Genomic DNA, 21054 nt, shown 5'->3' on the forward strand with positions numbered 1-21054 from the left:
GGGAGCAAGCCGGAGCGCGCTGCTTCATTTGAGGGGGAGCAAGCCGGAGCGTGCTCCGGAACCTCGGCCGGAGCACTCCGGGAGCAAGCCGGAGCGCGCTGCTTAATTTGAGGGGGAGCAAGCCGGAGCGCGCTCCGGAACCTCGGCCGGAGCACTCCGGGAGCAAGCCGGAGCGCGCTGCTTAATTTGAGGGGGAGCAAGCCGGAGCGCGCTCCGGAACCTCGGCCGGAGCACTCTGGGAGCAAGCCGGAGCGCGCTGCTTAATTTGAGGGGGAGCAAGCCAGAGCGCGCTCTGGAACCTCGGCCAGAGCACTCCGGGAGCAAGCCGGAGCGTGCTGCTTAATTTGAGGGGGAGCATTACACTGGATCCGGTGTAAATAGCTGCCAGATCATAATTACAGTAAACTAGTAAATACAGTAAAGGAAAAACTTGAGACTGAAAGGTTTTAACAGTCATCCAAATGACTGAACATAAACATTGCTACAGTAACATACTAGCTACTATGTTGTTGACATTAGATAGCTTGACCTTCAAAATGGCGGACACCGGGGTGTCACGTGACCCTGTGACGTCAGGTGAAATACCTCAATTGAGAACAAGTAGCACAGACTCAGTGACCGAGAAACTAAGATTTCTGTCTCCAGACTCTTTTTCACGCTTCATGCTCACGACAGTATTTTTCACTCAGACTTAAGTATTCATTTCCCTGTCATTTACTGAGTTACTTTTAAAATCAACATCAACAGCTACACACAACGGAGCGACCTGGCAGCCTGATGTTAATCCCTTACAAAATCCTTCACCCTGGTTTTTTTTTTGGTGTCTGGATCAGTTTTGGCTGAGCTCAAGTCCCGGCTCTGATAGTAATGCTTCACCACTGCCTTCCTGCACTTGCATCCATCTACCGCCGCTGCAGCCCTCTTAAATGACGCACAATATTTGACTCTGATCCCTCCCTTCTTTTTCTTCTTCTTGTAATTATAATCATTAGTACAGCAATTAAATGCATACAGCGTCCCAAATGCAGAAAATCAGCCCAGAAAAGTTTCCTTCTTTATGTCTGCATATTCGAGCTGCGAGGCTAATAGCAGTCAGAAGTTGTTTTCCTGTCCTAATAATTTGGCAAAATGGCAAAATGTAATTTTCCTAAAAGAAAAAAAAAACATCGCAATGAAAAATGAAATGTTTCCCTCTGGTTTATACTGACAGCATCGTCACATTAGAGAGAAATAATGAATTAAAAAAACAAAAGCGTTATTCGGAACAGTAACTCTGAGATAAAACATTCACAATCTGTCGAGAGTGAAAGAGCAGCAGAACTAACAGAATTAGTCATCTGTCCCTGTTTTGATGCTATTTGTCATTTTTATAGCCACAATTAGAGTTGAATTAGCCCTGAGACTCAGAAACATACCCTGAGAATACATGTACAGTCCTGTGCAAAAGTCTTAGGCATGTGTAACAAAATGCTGCCGACCAAAAATGGCTTAAAAATAATGAAATGAAATGTTTCAACATTACAAAAATACTAAAACAGGAATCAGTGAGCCATAATAAATGAAACAAAGTCAGTATTTGGTGTGAGACGAAATTCCCTTTGCTTTAAAAATAAAAATAGCAGTCTGAGGTCCAGTGAGTGCAGTTTTATGCAGAAATGAGCTGTAGGTTTTACTGAGCATCTTACAGAACCAGCCACAGTTCTTCTGGACACTCTGACTGTCACACTCACTTCTTCATCTCATCTCATTATCTCTAGCCGCTTTATCCTGTTCTACAGGGTCGCAGGCAAGCTGGAGCCTATCCCAGCTGACTACGGGCGAAAGGCGGGGTACACCCTGGACAAGTCGCCAGGTCATCACAGGGCTGACACATAGACACAGACAACCATTCACACTCACATTCACACCTACGGTCAAACCGGAGCACCCGGAGGAAACCCACGCGGACACGGGGAGAACATGCGAACTCCGCACAGAAAGGCCCTCGCCGGCCATGGAGCTCGAACCCGGACCTTCTTGCTGTGAGGCGACAGCGCTAACCACTACACCACCGTGCCGCCCAGTACTGTATATTTAAATATGAAATGTTCAGTTTCTTTTGGAAGCTTATTGACCTCCTTTGGTTCTGGTCACATGTGGCATTCCTCAGGGCTCCATCCTGGGTCCAATTTAGTTCTTCAAAACTGTTGTATTACTACACAAATACAGTTCAAATCCAGACAGAATGTGTACATGTGTGGGGGAAAATGTAACAGTATCCAGTAATATGATATTAGGAAGAAGAAATTTGTCTGGCTCGATTTATCCAAGTTATACTGAAAGTAAATCAAAGCAACTGGAATACATTTCTAGGATGTTGTTGAATATTTCAGCTCTGAAAGTTTGTATAAAAAATAGGGAGGGTGGAGGGCTAAGACTTTTGCACAGTATTGTACCGTATGTGTATATAAATATATAGTCCTTGAAAATTTCTAAATAATGCATTTGAAAAATAAAAGAAATAATTTACATTGTTTTCAAAACCATAAGAATGTTTTCTTGTCTATGTTTTTATCTGTTTCTCTGATCATTACTCATTGCTGATCTTTAGTATGAAACTTGTCTATATTGCGAGGGTGTGACATCATCATTATGAGACAAACAGGAAGCAAACTTTCTGAAAGACGATGCTGAAAGAGCGCTGTTGTGTAGCTCTTAACATTTATAACTAACCTCATTTAAACCACAGTTGAGTTCTGGACTCTGATTGGTTAGAAGGTGTTGATTAGTTTTCTATAAGAGCAGCTCTGACTGTAGTGCAGTTTATATTAATGCACTTGTTCTGATACGTTATTGTTTCTATAGTAACGGCTCATTGACATGGAAGGAATCTCCAGTGTCAGCACTTTGTAACAGTCAGAGGTGAAACTATAACTTTAAGAAACTTTACGATTTCTGACATCTTCAGGACGGAGCAGTTTACGCTTCGTGGTTTCTCGGTAACGTGACGTTTTTCTTTCTTACAGATGCCCCTTTTCCACCAAAGCAGTTCCAGGGCTGGTTCGGGGCCAGTGCTTAGTTTGGAACCGGGTTTTCTGTTTCCACTGACAAAGAACTGGCTCTGGGGCCAGAAAAACCGGTTCCAGGCTAGCACCAACTCTCTGCTGGGCCAGAGGAAAGAACCACTTACGTCAGCGGGGGGGCGGAGTCGTTAAGACCAACAACAATAACAAGACCGCAAAAGATCGCCATTTTTAAGTGACGAGAAGCAGCAGCTGTACAAACGCGAAGTCATCCATTATTATTATTGTTGTTGCTGCTCCTGCTTCTTCCGTGTTGTTTTTGCTTCGATATTCGCGCCAAGGTTTATGCAAACGCAGCGACGTAACTGACGTATACAGCGACGTAATGACATGGCTTCCCTTAGCACCGCGAGCTATGGAAAAGCAAACTGGTTCTCAGCTGGCTCGCAAGTTGAACGAGTTGTGAACCAGCACCAGCACTGGCCCCGAACCAGCCCTGGAACTGATTTGGTGGAAAAGGGGTAAGAGAGAGGCTGGTGAGGGAAAGGATGTTTATGGCTGCCATAACATAAGTGAGAACAGGAACTAACATCGTTCCTGAATATTAAATTGATAAACATGAAGATGTTTGGTTCTTTACTCCATAACAAAATTGTAATCTTTGGTAAATTGCTGTGCTATAAAAGGAATGAGGCATGTCAGGGTTCCGTACTGGTTGAGGACGGGTGTGTACGCCATCCTGTCCTCATCGATCACAGACACCATCAGCGTGATGAGTTTTGGCCAGAAATCCAGGTTCTTTATGGACGGCCCTTGCTCCTCACGTGGCAGGTCCTGCTTCTTTGTCTGCAAAAAGACAGAAAAAAAAAACAGATTAATGAAGACATTGTACTTTCCCCCTCTTTTCCCAGCGTCCTCATCTTCTCTCCTGTAGGCATTCTCAATAATTCAAACGAAAAGAGGATTCAAGCATAGCACATTTCAGCGCTGAGTTCTCACCACGCTCGAGTCTGAAAGTTCCTCGGGGCAGGAACTAACAGGCTCTGGTTCTCACACATGCAGTCAAACACACACTGGCATGAATAGCTCATATCAAACCCACACTGAACACCTCATTAAGAAGTTCATCAATAATGCAGGGCTACATTCCAGCCACATCACTGGATCTGTAACATCATCATCTTTTTTCTTTTTTCTTTTTTGGCAACAGTAGAAGATTAATTCCAGCACGGAGCAAGTTGTAAATAGAGCACCGTGATTTTACAGCTATGGTTCTAGAACCATCAGCCTGTTTCACTGTCAGTTCTAGAACCATCAGCCTGTTTCACCTTCAATTCTAGACCATCAGCCTGTTTCACTGTCAGTTCTAGAGACCTCAGTCTGTTTCACTGTTGGTTCTAGAACCATCAGCCTGTTTCACCTAAGATTCTAGAACCATCAGCCTGTTTGACTGTCAGTTCTAGAGCCCTCAGCCTGTTTCACCATCAGTTACAGAACCATCGGCCTGCTTCACTGTCAGTTTGAGAACCATCAGCCTGTTTTACTGTCAGTTCTAGAGACCTCAGCCTGTTTCACTGTTGGTTCTAGAACCATCAGGCTGTTTCACCTAAGACTCTAGAGCCCTCAGCCTGTTTCACCAGTTCCAGAAGCCTCAGCCTGTTTCCCCATCAGTTACAGAACCATCAGCCTGTTTCACTATCAGTTCTAGAGCCCTCAGCCTGTTTCACTAGTTCGAGAAGCCTCAGCCTGTTTCACCGTCAGTTACAAAACCCTCAGCCTGTTTCACTGTCAGTTCTAGAAACATCAGCCTGCTTCACCATCAGTTCTAGAAACCTCAGCCTGATTCACAGTTAGTTATAGAACCCTCAGCCTGATTCACAATCAGTTCTAGAGACCTCAGCCTGTTTCACTGTCAGTTCAAGACGCCTCAGCCTGTTTCACTGTCAGTTCTCGAGAACTCAGCCTGTGTCACTGTCAGTTACAGAACCCTCAGCCTGATTCACCATCAGTTCTAGAAACCTCAGCCTGATTCACAGTTAGTTATAGAACCCTCAGCCTGATTCACAATCAGTTCTAGAGACCTCAGCCTGTTTCACTGTCAGTTCAAGACGCCTCAGCCTGATTCACCATCAGTTCTCGAGAACTCAGCCTGTTTCACCAGTTCTAGATGCCTCAGCCTGTTTCACTGTCAGTTACAGAACCCTCAGCCTGATCCACAATCAGTTCTCGAGAACTCAGCCTGTTTCACCAGTTCTAGATGCCTCAGCCTGTTTCACTGTCAGTTCCAGAACCCTCAGCCTGTTTCACTGTCAGTTCTAGAACCCTCAGCCTGTTTCACTGTTGGTTCAAGAACCATCATCCTGTTTCACCTTCAATTCTAGACCATCAGCCTGATTCACTGTCAGTTCTAGAGACCTCAGTCTGTTTCACTGTTGGTTCTAGAGACCTCAGCCTGTTTTACTGTCAGTTCTAGAACCATCAGTCTGTTTCATTGTTGGTTCTAGAACCATCAGCCTGTTTCACCTAAAATTCTAGACCATTAGCCTGTTTCACTGTCAGTTCTAGAGCCATCAGCCTGTTTCACCGTCAGTTACAGAACCCACAGCCTGTTTCAACGTCAGTTCTAGAAACCTCAGCCTGATTCACAATCAGTTCTAGAGACCTCAGCCTGTTTCACCAGTTCTAGATGCCTCAGCCTGTTTCACTGTCAGTTCCAGAACCCTCAGCCTGTTTCACTGTCAGTTCTAGAGCCCTCAGCCTGTTTCACTGTCAGTTACAGAACCCTCAGCCTGTTTCACCATCGGTTACTGAACCCTCAGCCTGTTTCACCATCAGTTCTAGAACCCTCAGCCTGTGTCACCAGTTCTAGACGCCTTAGCCTGTTTCACTGTCAGTTACAGAACCTTCAACCTGTTTCACTGTCAGTTCTAGAGCCCTCAGCCTGTTTTGTAAACAGTTCTAGAAACCTCAATCTTGCTTTTGCTAGATTTGTAGGAACTTCAGCTTGTGTAAAGTTCAGTTCAGGAACCTTCAGCCTGTTTCATAAAGATCTCTACAATCCTCAGCCCATTTTATGTTGAGTTCTAGAACCATTAGCCTGTTTCATGATTGGTTCTAGAACACTCAGCCTGTTTAATGATGAGGTCTGGCACCCTCAGCTTAAATTTTCCACACACAATGGTATTCACAAGTGTGGAGTAGTCACGTGAGTGTGAAAAGAAACTGCTCTAAATGAGAGAGAGAGAGAGAGAGAGAGAGAGAGAGAGAGAGTGGGCAATTCACTTCAGTGAGCACTGAGACACGTACACTTCCAGTACACATTACTAATCAGTCAACATGCAATTCATGGCACCTTACGTTCATTTTTAATGACCACACCTGCTGATACGGCTCTACGTGCTCACTGATACGGCTCTACGTGCTCACTGATACGGTTCTACATGCTCACTGATACGGCTCTACGTACTCACTGATACGGTTCTACGTGCTCACTGATACGGCTCTACGTGCTCACTGATACGGTTCTACGTGCTCACTGATACGGCTCTACGTGCTCACTGATACGGCTCTACGTACTCACTGATACGGCTCTACGTACTCACTGATACGGCTCTACGTACTCACTGATACGGTTCTACGTGCTCACTGATACGGCTCTACGTACTCCACTCAGCCATCCTCAGACTATTTAAACATCCTAACATCATAAACATAAAACTCAGCATGTTATTATCAACATTATTGTTCTTGTTAATGTTATTATCATTATCTTCATTCATATTATTGTCATTATTGTTAGTCATTATCACTATTGCCAGTATCGAAATTGTCTTTATCATCATCAGTATTAGTATAGGTATCATCAGTATCAGTATCATTAGTATCATTATCATCATTAATGGTATTATCAATGTCTTCATTATCAGTATGGGTATTAGTATAGGTATCATCAGAGTCATCAATATCGTTATCATTAATGGTATAATCATTTTTGTTATTATCAGTATTGGTATTAGTATAGGTATGAATGAATGAATGAATTTATTTATTTCGAACATGTATAAAAATGTATGTAACTATTTGTACATACAAAAGAAAGAAAACGAGAAATTAAAAAAAAAATAAAATAACATAAAGAGCTAAGACATTACAAAACACTGCACATTGTTCGAAAAAGGAGTGGGAAGAAGTACAATACTTTTTAATTTCCCACCCCTTTTTAACTACCCCGAAATCCAAACTACATTAATACACCTATAAAAATATATACCATACACTGTAAAAAATGTCCGTAGAATTAACAGGGAATTTATGTAAAATCATGACATAAAAAAACTGTAAATACAAAAACAATGAAGCAGTGTGTAATTTACATCAATATACTGTAAAACTCCTAACCAAATACCACTGTTAATTTAACAGTAAGAATATGTTGAATTGATCATATTTTTTTGTAGAATTTACAAATTGTTGTAGTTTAAACACAGACAAACTGTAATACTAAAACAGAATGTGATAGTTAAAATTACATAATTGCCCTGTTAAAAAAAATACAAAAACTGCCACTGTCGTGGCTCAGTCGACTAAGGCGCCATACCGTGAATCTGGGGACCCGGGTTCGATTCTGACCCAAGGTCATTTCCCAGTCTCTCTCTAGCTCATTTCCTGTCTCTACACTGTCCTATTCAATAAAGGTGAAAAAAGCCCCCCCCAAAAAATATCTGTCTAGTAGATCATTGAAACCAGCATACAAAAATCCCGTTGTTCTAACGGAAAAAAACTGGCAGCTGGAGTCACCAGAAAAAATCCGTAAAATATACAGCAAAATAGTAATTACTTTTACGGTACAGCTTGTACATTTTACAGTTAAATCCAGCATATAAAACACTGGACTTCTGTTATATTTGCTACTTTAAACTGTAAAATGTACATGCTGTGCTGTAAAAGCAATTACCGTTTTGCTGTATATTTTACGGATTTTTTCTGGTGACTCCAGCTGCCAGTTTTTTTCCGTAAAAACAACGGGATTTTTTTTACAGTGTATATACACTTCATGAATATCTATATAAATATATAATTACAAAAATAAATATATACTACATACCATATATATATATATATATATATATATATATATATATATATATATATACATACACACACACACACTTCATAAATATCTATATAAATATTTAATTACAAAATTAAATATATACTACATTCATATACACTTCATAAATATCTATCTATCTATCTATCTATCTATCTATCTATCTATCTATCTATCTATCTATCTATCTATACTATATACCATATATACACTTCATAAATATTTATATAAATATATAATTACAAAAATAAATATATACTACATACCTATCCCTGTAAATATGAATATATAAACTATCCCCATAAATAAATATATACCATATACTAAGTTAGTTCTAATATAACAATCAACCCTATTCTATTTATAGATTTATCCCTCAGCATCCTCCGTTAACATACTTCCTCTTCTATATACTTGTTTAAAAATATTTTTTGTACCTTTTTTAAACAGATTTATATTTGCACTTTGTTTTATTTCTGTCTCCAGTCTGTTCCATAAAGTCACCCCACAGCTCGATACGCACATGCTTTTCATATCTGTTCGAACCTTTGTTTTTTAAAATTTAGGTCTCCCCTTAGATTATACCCCCCCTCTCTCTCACTAAACATTCCTTGTATATTTTTCGGCAATAGATTATTTCTCGCTTTGTACATTATTTGTGCTGTTCTGAATTTGACCAGATCCATAAATTTCAACATGTGTGATTTTATGAATAGTGAGTTTGTGTGATCTCTGTATCCTGTTTTGTTTATTGTCCTTATTGCTCTTTTCTGTATTGTACATATTGGCTGCAGGGTGGTTTTGTAGGTGTTTCCCCAGACTTCGACACATTAAGTCAGATATGGCAAAAATAACGAGTAATATAGAGTACGCAAAGATTTGCAATCAAGAATATGTTTTGTTTTCCACAGAATTGCCGAGCACTTTGCCAGTTTTGCTCGTATGTATCCTACATGAGGTTTCCAGCAGACTTTATGATCCAAAATCACACCAAGAAATTTAATTTCCTGTACCATTTCTATCTTAGTATTGTCTATTATCAATTCTACATTACAATCTATTTTGTCTCCCAAACAACATGATCTTTGTTTTGCTTAGATTTAATGATAATTTATTTTTGTCAAACCATAGTTTTAGTTTATTTATTTCAGTCGTGATTGTCTCCAAAGTCTGCTGCAAATTCTCACTGGAACAAAAAATATTGGTGTCGTCTGCAAACAAAACAAATTTCAGTACTTGCGAAACTCTACATATGTCATTGATATATATTATGAATAATTTCGGACCTAATATTGACCCCTGTGGTACCCCGCATGTAATGTTCATGAAATCAGATTTATGGTCACCTATCTGCACAAACTGTTGCCTGTTTCTTAGATAGCTCGACAGCCAGCTCCACCCAACTCCCCTAACACCACACTTTTCTAGTTTGCTTAATAATATACTGTGATCAATGGTATCTAATGCTTTTTTTAGGTCCACAAATACTCCAATTGCTATTTTTTTATTGTCTATACATTTTGTGATTTCCTCTATTAGTTCCATTAGTGCCATCGATGTTGATCTGTCCGTTCTGAATCCATATTGACTGTCTGTAAGGAGGTTGTGCTTTTCAATGAATTTGTCCAATCTATCTGAAAAAAGTTTTTCGAGTATTTTGGAGAATTGGGGGAGTAAAGAAACAGGCCTGTAGTTTGTGAAATGGTGTCTATCTCCGGTTTTAAACAATGGTATCACTTTTGCAATTTTCATTTTGTCTGGAAATGTACCTGATTGAAAAGATAAATTGCAGATGTGGGTGAGTGGTTTCACAATTCCCTCAATAACTGTCTTTACTGTTAACATGTCTATATCATTCCAGTCTGCAGAGGTTTTGTTTTTACATTTTCTTACAATTTGGATAATATCTTCCTCATCAGTTGCAGTTAGAAAAATTGTACTTGGATTTCTGTCCCCCATATCTTCTATGTCCCCACATTGTGTTGTCTCGGGTTCCTTTATTTTTGCTGCTAAATCTGGTCCCACATTTACAAAGAATTGGTTAAAACCATTCACCACATCCTCCATATTATTTATGGTCTTATCATTTTCAGTGTAGTACTCCGGGTAATTTGTAGTTTTGGATCCATTTCTCACAATACCATTTAGTACAGTCCATATACCTTTAATATTGTTTTTATTTTTCTCCACTAATTTATTATAATAGTCTTTCTTACATATCCTCATAATATTAGTTAATTTATTTTTATATTTTTCCTCTGCCTCTATAGTTCGATGCTTTAAGAATTGTCTGTATAATATATTTTTCTTTTTGCAGGCATTTTGTAGCCCCTTGGTGACCCACGGACTATTTGTATATCTATGTATATTACTGTATTTCTTTATAGGACAATTTTTATTATATAGTTCATTGAATATTATTAAAAATTCCTCATATGCTTTATCAACATCTTTTTCTTTATAAACTACATTCCAGTCCTGTATCATTAAGTCATTTTTTAGTGCAATCATGGTTTCTTCAGTTTTCACTCTTATATATTTATAATTTTTAGTATCCTTTTTCTTGCTATAATTACAGTAATATACATTAAAAATAGGTCGGTGGTCACTGATGTCTGTTAATAGTAGACCGCTCTCTATATTATTTTCCAGGATATTAGTAAATATATTATCTATTAAAGTGGTGCTGTGAGAAGTGATCCTGCTTGGTCTGGTAATAGTTGGATACAGTCCCATACTGAACATTGAGTTAATGATCTCTTCTGTCATTTTGTGTTTCTTATGATTTAAGAGGTCAATGTTAAAATCACCACAGATGTACATGACCTTCTGTGTTGACTTTACAAACATACTTTCCATCCAATCTATAAAAACTTCTATGCTTGATCCAGGAGCTCTGTATATACAGCTCACCGTAATATTTTTCATTTTTTCACAACATATTTCTACTGTAATACACTCCATCCAATCATCAACAGCTACCGTCATTTTATTATTAATTTTATATTCCAAACTATTATCAACATATATTGCCACTCCCCCTCCTCTTTTATTCTTTCTATTGATATAATTAAATTCATACCCGTTCAGCTCAAAATCTACTCCCATCTCATCATTGATCCAAGTTTCTGATATGGCTATTATATTGAATGGAGTATTGAACTGACTGAGATATTCCTTCATTTTATGGAAATTGGCATACAGACTTCTGGTATTGAAATGAATAATTGATATCTTATTTCCGTCATATATAGGTCATATTCCGTCATAATATAGGTATTAGGGCAGGTATCATCAGTATCAGTATCATTATCATCATTAATGGTATCATCATTTTTGTCATTATCAGTATTGGTATTGGTATAGGTATCGTCAGTATCAGTATCATCATTGATGCTATTATAAATATCGTCATTATCAGTATCGGTATTACTATAGGTATCATCAGTATTGTTATCCTCATTAATGATATCATTTTCGACATTATCAATATCGGTATTAGGATAGGTATCATCAGTATCGTTATCATCATTAATGGTATCATTATCAGTATCGATAGGTATCATCAGTATCAGTATCTTCAGTATCGTTGATGTCATTAACGGTATCATCATTATCAACATTATCAGTATCGGTATTAGTCCAGGTATCATCAGTATCAGTACCAGTATCTTCAGTATCAGTACCAGTATCTTCAGTATCGTTGACGTCATTAACGGTATGATCAATATCGACATTATCAGTATCGCCACTGGGATCAACAAGTTCCAAAAAGCAGTTCTATGTTTGCATCTTAATCACAAATAGAAGGTTTTGGTTTTGAACGGAGATCATGATGTGGTTCTCTGACTCAATTATTTTACTCAAATTTTGCTCCACGGAGCAACATTTACAGTTATTAACATTAGGAATGTCAAATTATTGCATTAATTGCGATTAATTAATTACAGTCATATTTAGCGCGTTATGTTTTTTAATCGCGTTAATCTAATTTTTAATCTCTAACTTTACTGTTTCTGTATGCGAGTTGCCTTTTTATAAAATCCGCTTTTATGTGTTGGGCTTCGTGTGCTTGAGTTGTTGGGGGTGGAAAACAATGGTCAGTCACACCGGAAGTGGACATTGATTGGCTGTCATTGTGTTTGGGCTTGTTTAGCATAAACTGATCGGCTCCCATTGAACTTGGGGAGGACAGGGTGAAGAGACGTGAAAATGGAGGCGCATGTGAGAGTTGTCGGTCTAATGAATGGGAAATTTACATTTCAAAAACGCCCCGATGGCACCATCGATAAAGGTAGAGTGATGTGCCTTCTTTGTAAGAAGGAATTTGCTTACCACCGAAGCAACTCAAGTTTAGCATACCACATCAACGCAAAGCACTCAGTCGTGAGTGCAGCCACAGCTAACATTAGCAGCGAAGACGTTAGCAATTTAGCGAGCCATAGCAAAGCTCTTCGCCAAACTAAACTCAAGAACACCCCGTGTATAAGCAAGTCTGTGACCGACAGACTGGCGAATGTTCTTGCCAAGTGGATAGCGATGAACTGCAGGCCGATAAACATAGTGGAAGACGACGGGTTAACGGAGGTGTTGCGAACCGCGTCCAATGACCCATCATACAGGACTACAGTGACGACCAAAGTCAGCAAGATGTACGACGGCGAAAAGAAAAACAAACTTGAGATTTTGGTTGAGGATTCGCCCAACTGTGTTGCTATAACTGGAGATCACTGGACCTCAGCTGGCAACCACAGCTATTTGGGGTGACCGGACACTTTACTGATGGTGAGTGGAACCTCAACTCGTTTGCGCTGACCGTCATGAAAACAGAAACCAGGCACTTTGCTGTTGAATGCAAAAGGAAAAGCAACAAGTTCAGTGTTCAATACTTGTATAGAGGATGTGCAGTCACGTGACCCGCACGTGTGTACTCCGCCCACTCCGGCATATTGGACGGCATCAGGATAGTTTACCTTGCGCGAGCGTAATGGATCCAGGGAGTAATCCCCAAGAAAATTCGGAAAATACCCCATCTACATCGCGCGATTACTTGTCTAAGTTTGTTCAGCATCTTGAAGGTGACGTGAGGCAGCGTTACATGGAAAAGTGTTCCAGGTTGGGGATTGCAGATCCGTACAACTTGCCGCAATCCTTGTTCAGGGAAATTCGGAGCTGCGGTGCCGGCGATTTGCCCGATCTGGCTTACCATGACATTTACAATTTTCTCGTTAATCGTGAATCGTGTTACACTGACAAAGCCCTCAAAGCTTATAAGAGCCTGGAAGCTTATAAATATTTTGTTGCGGGATGAGTATCCCAACTATACCTCTGGAAGGTTCCGAAGAAGAATGTCTACTTGATAACCTCACGGGTAAGTGGCATTAAGACGTTTATCATAAAGAGACTATGCAGGACGTTTTATCGTAAGAATGTTCAAAATTTAAACTCAGTTCCAGATAATGACAGGGTTGTAAATATGTATGTTTTTGTCTGAAAAACAGTAAATCTGCGCAGCTTCCGCAAAAACGTGGGCAGTTTTCTTCTCATACTTCCTATTTTTCATGGACTGTAAGGCATTTGCTTATTTAATAATTTTAATACAGAATTTACTCTGATGAAATTATTCAGACACTCCAACGCCCCCCTAAAAAAAAAATCGGATCTGCGCGATTCAGCCGTGAAAAAGGCGGCATCCGCCGTTTGCATCCCTGTTTAAACTCATAGGTTAACCGACTTTAACCGGCTAATGAGGCTCGGTGGTCGGTCAAGATTTTTTTTTAGTTTTCGCCATCCCTACTATGGATTGGCCTTTCAAAGGCATATATGAGCCAAAAAGATAAAACATTGTCATAGACTAGGCCAGGGTAGTAGGGCTCGGCATAGCCATTTTAAACGTTAGAGACTGTCTAGTTTCTAAGTATGCAGTTATCATCTCATCTCATCTCATTATCTCTAGCCGCTTTATCCTGTTCTACAGGGTCACAGGCAAGCTGGAGCCTATCCCAGCTGACTACGGGCGAAAGGTGGGGTACACCCTGGACAAGTCGCCAGGTCATCACAGGGCTGACACATAGACACAGACAACCATTCACACTCACATTCACACCTACGCTCAATTTAGAGTCACCAGTTAACCTAACCTGCATGTCTTTGGACGAAACCGGAGCACCCGGAGGAAACCCACGCGGACACGGGGAGAACATGCAAACTCCGCACAGAAAGGCCCTCGCCGGCCCCGGGGCTCGAACCCAGGACCTTCTTGCTGTGAGGCGACAGCGCTAACCACTACACCACCGTGCCGCCCTGCAGTTATCATTCAATCCGAAAATCAACTTAACAGATGCACTAGGAGTATTGAATTAGAAGATTACACCAAATGCTGAACAAGATATAACCATTCTCGAAAGATCTACTCCCACACACTTGATAATTAGAACGGGTTTGTCTAAGTTCTATGCCTGGCCTTGCCGTCCAAAATGGCGGAGAACGAATATCACGTGACCTTGTGACGTCACGTGGACGCTCTCTATTGCTCAGAAAAGTGTTCTTACTGTTTTTTGATATGTTAACTTACAGCACTTTATATGGGCCTGATGGGCCTTTAAATGGGACTTTTATTTTATTTTTATTTTCTAATTATTTGGAGATTGACAAAAGAACAGCAATATTCCCTCCCTGGTGGTCGAAACTAAAGGTTGCAGGCAGCACTTGAGACTAGTCTCAAATACAGCGGAATGCAAATGGCTACGACTGCATCTGTTCAAGTCTGTTAAAAACAATAAATGAGTTTATAAAGCCACTTTTTTTGTTATATATCAATCTTTTGATCTGCCACAATAATGTAATGAATTTAAATGAAAATACCTCAAGTTGAGGGCTTTTCTCAGTCATTTTTAGGTGAGATTAAAAAAGAGATTAATTAGATCAATTAATTACAGATCATAATTAATTAATCTCTCAATTTTTTTTAATCTCTTGACAGCACTAATTAACATTACAGTTATTATATTAAATGTCAGGGTGGCACGGTGGTGTAGTGGTTAGCGCTGTCGCCTCACAGCAAGAAGGTCCGGGTTCGAGCCCCGTGGCCGGCGAGGGCCTTTCTGTGCGGAGGTTGCATGTTCTCCCCGTGTCCACGTGGGTTTCCTCCGGGTGCTCCGGTTTCCCCCACAGTCCAAAGACATGCAGGTTAGGTTAACTGGTGACTCTAAATTGACCGTAGGTGTGAATGTGAGTGTGAATGGTTGTCTGTGTCTATGTGTCAGCCCTGTGATGACCTGGTGACTTGTCCAGGGTGAACCCCGCCTTTCGCCCGTAGTCAGCTGGGATAGGCTCCAGCTTGCCTGCGACCCTGTAGAACAGGATAAAGCGGCTAGAGATAATGTGATGAATGAAAAACGATTGGGGAAAGCTGTGGAAGAACAAATCAGTACATTTCCTCATAGCCAGTGCCTGAGACACTGCAGGAGCTGCTGCGGTTTCTCTTTTCCTGTCAACATCGACGTTTTCCACGTAAAATTCCTCGGATGTGAACCGGCTCATCCCGGGCACCTGCACAAGGAACAGATTGATTCACCACGCTGCTGTCTGTTTAAGAGAAAAGGACACTGTTTTGCAGATTCTGTATTTCTCAAGCCTTATCTAAATTAACTCAGAGACGGGCTGCCTCTCTCTCTCGCTGAGATTTATTGCCTTCTCTGCAGAGACAAAACTGATTTTTTTCACTGTGTCCATGTGTCGAGTCAGGATCTGTCAACACAAGAGCCGGAATTTTTTACCCATTTGTTACACATGAGCATGTACATGTCCGTGTGTGTGTGTTGGAATGAGCACCATGATTCATAGAAAGTTGTTTCTGGAAGGTGCTCCATTAGGGTTATGAAATAATCTTCTCAATTACTTAGCAGCTGTGAGTTTGATGGACTCGGTAATGGACGTGTGTTCAGGGCAATTTGATGTCTTTAATTGAGACGACGTTTCGTGGGCGTGTACTGAGAAATGCTACCTTATAATTCAGATAGTTAGCATTAAAGATCAATGATCTCATTACCGTATATCACATACACATGTAAAGAATTAGCAATTTACCAAATAAAAGTCGGCCATTTTGAAACGTAATCATTTTTCACTTCTTTCTCCCATCATCATGAATTCTGGATCACATCATCATCATCATCATCATCATCATCCCGACTTGGATTTCTGATACATACGATGTTTCTTCTTTAACCTGGAAACGAATCTGAGAGCTAAGAGTCATCCAACAGGAAGTGATGGAGGATCTCAGCGATGCTTTCACCTACTGACGCCAAACCCGTCACTTATACAGTGGTGCTTGAAAGTTTGTGAACCCTTTAGAATTTTCTATATTTCTGCATAAATATGACCTAAAACATCATCAGATTTTCACACAAGTCCTAAAAGTAGATAAAGAGAACCCAGTTAAACAAATGAGACAAAAATATTATACTTGGTCATTTATTTATTGAGGAAAATGATCCAATATTACATATCTGTGAGTGGCAAAAGTATGTGAACCTCTAGGATTAGCAGTTAATTTGAAGGTGAAATTAGAGTCAGGTGTTTTCAATCAATGGGATGACAATCAGGTGTGAGTGGGCACCCTGTTTTATTTAAAGAACAGGGATCTATCAAAGTCTGATCTTCACAACACATGTTTGTGGAAGTGTATCATGGCACGAACAAAGGAGATTTCTGAGGACCTCAGAAAAAGCGTTGTTGATGCTCATCAGGCTGGAAAAGGTTACAAAACCATCTCTAAAGAGTTTGGACTCCACCAATCCACAGTCAGACAGATTGTGTACAAATGGAGGAAATTCAAGACCATTGTTACCCTCCCCAGGAGTGGTCGACCAACAAAGATCACTCCAAGAGCAAGGCGTGTAATAGTCAGCGAGGCCACAAAGGACCCCAGGGTAACTTCTAAGCAACTGAAGGCCTCTCTCACATTGGCTAATGTTAATGTTCATGAGTCCACCATCAGGAGAACACTGAACAACAATGGTGTGCATGGCAGGGTTGCAAGGAGAAAGCCACTGCTCTCCAAAAAGAACATTGCTGCTTGTCTGCAGTTTGCTAAAGAGCACGTGAACAAGCCAGAAGGTTATTGGAAAAATATTTTGTGGATGGATGAGACCAAAATAGAACTTTTTGGTTTAAATGAGAAGTGTTATGTTTGGAGAAAGGAAAACACTGCATTCCAGCATAAGAACCTTATCCCATCTGTGAAACATGGTGGTGGTAGTATCATGGTTTGGGCCTGTTTTGCTGCATCTGGGCCAGGACAGCTTGCCATCATTGATGGAACAATGAATTCTGAATTACACCAGTGAATTCTAAAGGAAAATGTCAGGACATCTGTCCATGAACTGAATCTCAAGAGAAGGTGGGTCATGCAGCAAGACAATGACCCTAAGCACACAAGTCATTCTACCTAAGAATGGTTAAAGAAGAATAAAGTTAATGTTTTGGAATGGCCAAGTCAAATTCCTGACCTTAATCCAATCAAAATGTTGTGGAAGGACCTGAAGCGAGCAGTTCATGTGAGGAAACCCACCAACATCCCAGAGTTAAAGCTGTTCAGTATGGAGGAACGGGCTAAAATTCCTCCAAGCCGGTGTGCAGGACTGATCAACAGTTACCGGAAACATTTAGTTGCAGTTATTGCTGCACAAGGGGGTCACACCAGATACTGAAAGCAAAGGTTCACATACTTTTGCCACTCACAGATATGTAATATTGGATCATTTTCCTCAATAAATAAATGACCAAGTATAATATTTTTGTCTCATTTGTTTAACTGGGTTCTCTTTATCTACTTTTAGGACTTGTGTGAAAATCTGATGATGTTTTAGGTCATATTTATGCAGAAATATAGAAAATTCTAAAGGGTTCACAAACTTTCAAGCACCACTGTATTTGGCAACAGGACCTAAAGTTAACAATCAAGCTTTGAGTTCATTTGCAACTTTGGAAGGATACCGAAAACAGGAAGTGATGTAATATCTCAGGAACAGCTTAACGTCTTCCTTTGTCGGTAAGGGGTGGGGCCAGAAACTGCTTGGACCTCTTAATCTATTCCTGATCAATACAGTCATTATACAGGACATCTTTATTTAATGATGGATTCTTCTACCACCCCCATAGGTGAGTAATGGAACAATCCGAGGCAAACAGCTCAGAAACACACTGAGTGAAATCTCATAAATATAACTGTCCATAATAATAATAATAATAATAATAATAATAATAATAATTTCTCTGGATCAGCGTTCTTTGCCCATCTGGTGTCTCCCAATGGGAGGTGACTAAACATCTTAAATGTGAACTGAAGACTGCTATGATGATCTTTTCTCCAACTCTCTCTCTCACACACACACACACACACACACACACACACACACACACACACACACACACACACACACACACATCTCACATGTGAATTAACCAGAGAATGAAAAAAAAATCATCACGTCTAAGGATTTATTTTCTGAGAACCAACCATCAAGAAATAAATTCTTCCTCCCTCCGGCACCTCAGAAATGGACTCTTCCACATCTGTCCACTCCCTTCTCCCACAGTGTATTCCTCACTTAGTCACACAAAGTGGTCATCACACACACACACACACACACACACACACACACACACACACACACACACACACCATCATCATCTCTCTTATTCACTCTCTCTCTCTCTCTCTCTCTCTCTCTCACACACACACACACACACACACAAACCTGGTCGAGCAGCTGGTTGTAGAGCTCATGGCAGTTGTCAAAGATGTATCTGTAGGTGGAGTCTAGACACGCTCTCACACAGTCCTTCACCACCATGCTGGCTCTCGGGGGACTCTGCAGCTCCTGCACCTACAACATCAAAAAACAAAAGTTTATCACAACATCAAAGAAATGCTTCTCATAAACATCAAAGAAAAGTTTATCATAACATCAGCATAACATCAAAGAAAAGTTTATCATAACATCAGCATAACATCAAATAAATTTTTCTCATAACATCAAAAAAAGTTTATCATAACATCAAGGAAAAGTTTATCATAACATCAAGGAAAAGTTTATCATAACATCAAATAAATGTTTCTCATAATATCAAAGAAAAGTTTATCATAACATCAAAGAAAAGTTTATCATAACATCAAATAAATGTTTCTCATTATATCAAAGAAAAGTTTATCATAAGGCCCCGTCACACTTATTCGGAATTAGCAGGAATCAAGCAGAACCAGCCGGAATGAAACATTTTTCAAAATCCGTGCCACATTCAGGCGGGAATTTCAAACTGACCAACTGTGGCAGCGGGGGCGTGGTCAAGCGTCGGTCTGTGAATGGAGGGCGGAGTCAGGGAAGGTAAGTGGCAGAATCACTGCACCTGATGTGAGTTAACCTGTGTTCCCCAGTGACCGCACCCTATAAAAGGAGAGAGAGAGCAGAGAAAGGGAGCTCTCTCCCGACCCGAATGCATGCGTGTGTGTGTGTGTGTGTGTGTGTGTGTGTGTGTGTGTGTGTGTGAGAGAGTGAATGAGCTGAAAAGCCACCTATATAACCAAAAATAAAAGTTTCTGAGAACTCAGTTCTGGCCTGCCGTGCTTCTGTGCTCCACCCACCTGCTCTGGTTCTACACCAACATTCTTACAGCTTTGTAAGAATGCCGTTTGAATACTTAGAATGCGCTTCGAACCCGCCTTGAATGATTCTTGCACATTCCGGGTGTATTAGCTTTCGAATGCAGTTCAAATGTAGTTGGAACACAGTAGGAATACCTAGAATGCAGTAAGAATGTTAAGAATGCACTTCGAATGCCGTATGAGTGCGGTTCGCTTGCTGCCCGAATACCTCCCGAAGTCTGGTCGGAAGGTGCCTCGAATGCTGTATGAATTCACCTCAAATGCAGTCAGAACGCTCCCAGAATAGCCGCCGAATATGTTTCGAATGTCTAAGAATTCAAAGAGAATGCAGCTCGAATACTTAGCATGTACTTCGAATATCCCGGAATATACGAAGGATTTTCATTCCGATGGCATTCCGGCTCATTCGGGACATTCTGGCAGGATTTGAAGTGGCTTGCCATTTCGATTTTTCCCTCGAACGCGATCAGAATGTTTCGAATGCTGTTGGAATGCCGTAAGAATATTTAGAACGCAGTTAGAATACACTTTGAATGCCGTTTGATATTTCTCCTTTTCAAATGCACCTCAAATGTTTCGAGCATGAGCAAAACATTCGGGCTGGCCACAAGAATGGGCCTGAATGTTTGGAATGCACTCAGAATTTTTAGAATGCACTTCGAATATCCCAGAATATACGAAGAATGTTCATTCCGACGGCATTCCGGCTCATTCCGCGTCTAGTGTGACTACCCTATAACATCAAAGAAAAGTTTATCACAACATCAAAGAAATGTGTATCACAACATCAAAGAAAATCTTATCAAAACATCAAAGAAATGTTAATCATAACATCAAATACATGTTTATCACAACATCAAAGGAATGTTTATCACAACATCAAAAAAATTTTATTCTCATAACATCAAAGAAACATTTATCATTACATCAAAGAAATGTTCATGGCATCACAGAAAATCTATTAGACCATCAACAAAAAATAGAATTTATTACAAAAAGAAAACTTTATCGGTTCACCACAACTTCAAAGATTCTTTTTGAAAAATTCAAAGAAAACTTTATCACAAGATTAAAGAAAAGCTTAATTAAACCATATTTTTATATATTAAACTTTGTTTTGTTTGCAAAAAGTTTTCTTAACAAAACCAGAATAAACAGCCGAGCTCTTATTTTGGTCAAAATTTCAAATTTAATATAACAATCAATATTTTTATAAGATAATATTAAACATTTGCTGTTAAATTATCATCAGCCTCCATGAAATAAAACAA

General features: G+C 40.0%; 1 protein-coding gene across 1 annotated transcript in view; it reads right to left on the reverse strand.

Annotated features, from left to right (window-relative positions):
- LOC132888443 (protein unc-13 homolog C-like) overlaps positions 1 to 21054 on the reverse strand; it is a 567940-nt gene that overhangs the window by 284285 nt on the left and 262601 nt on the right. Inside the window, exons 17-18 of the mRNA XM_060924493.1 lie at positions 18879 to 19007; positions 3715 to 3848 (exon numbers count right to left, since the gene is read on the reverse strand). Coding sequence (XP_060780476.1) covers positions 3715 to 3848; positions 18879 to 19007 — 263 coding nt within the window. The remainder of the gene's footprint in view (positions 1 to 3714; positions 3849 to 18878; positions 19008 to 21054) is intronic.

The sequence above is a fragment of the Neoarius graeffei genome, chromosome 6, assembly GCF_027579695.1.
Source record: "Neoarius graeffei isolate fNeoGra1 chromosome 6, fNeoGra1.pri, whole genome shotgun sequence".
Lineage (NCBI taxonomy): Eukaryota > Metazoa > Chordata > Actinopteri > Siluriformes > Ariidae > Neoarius > Neoarius graeffei.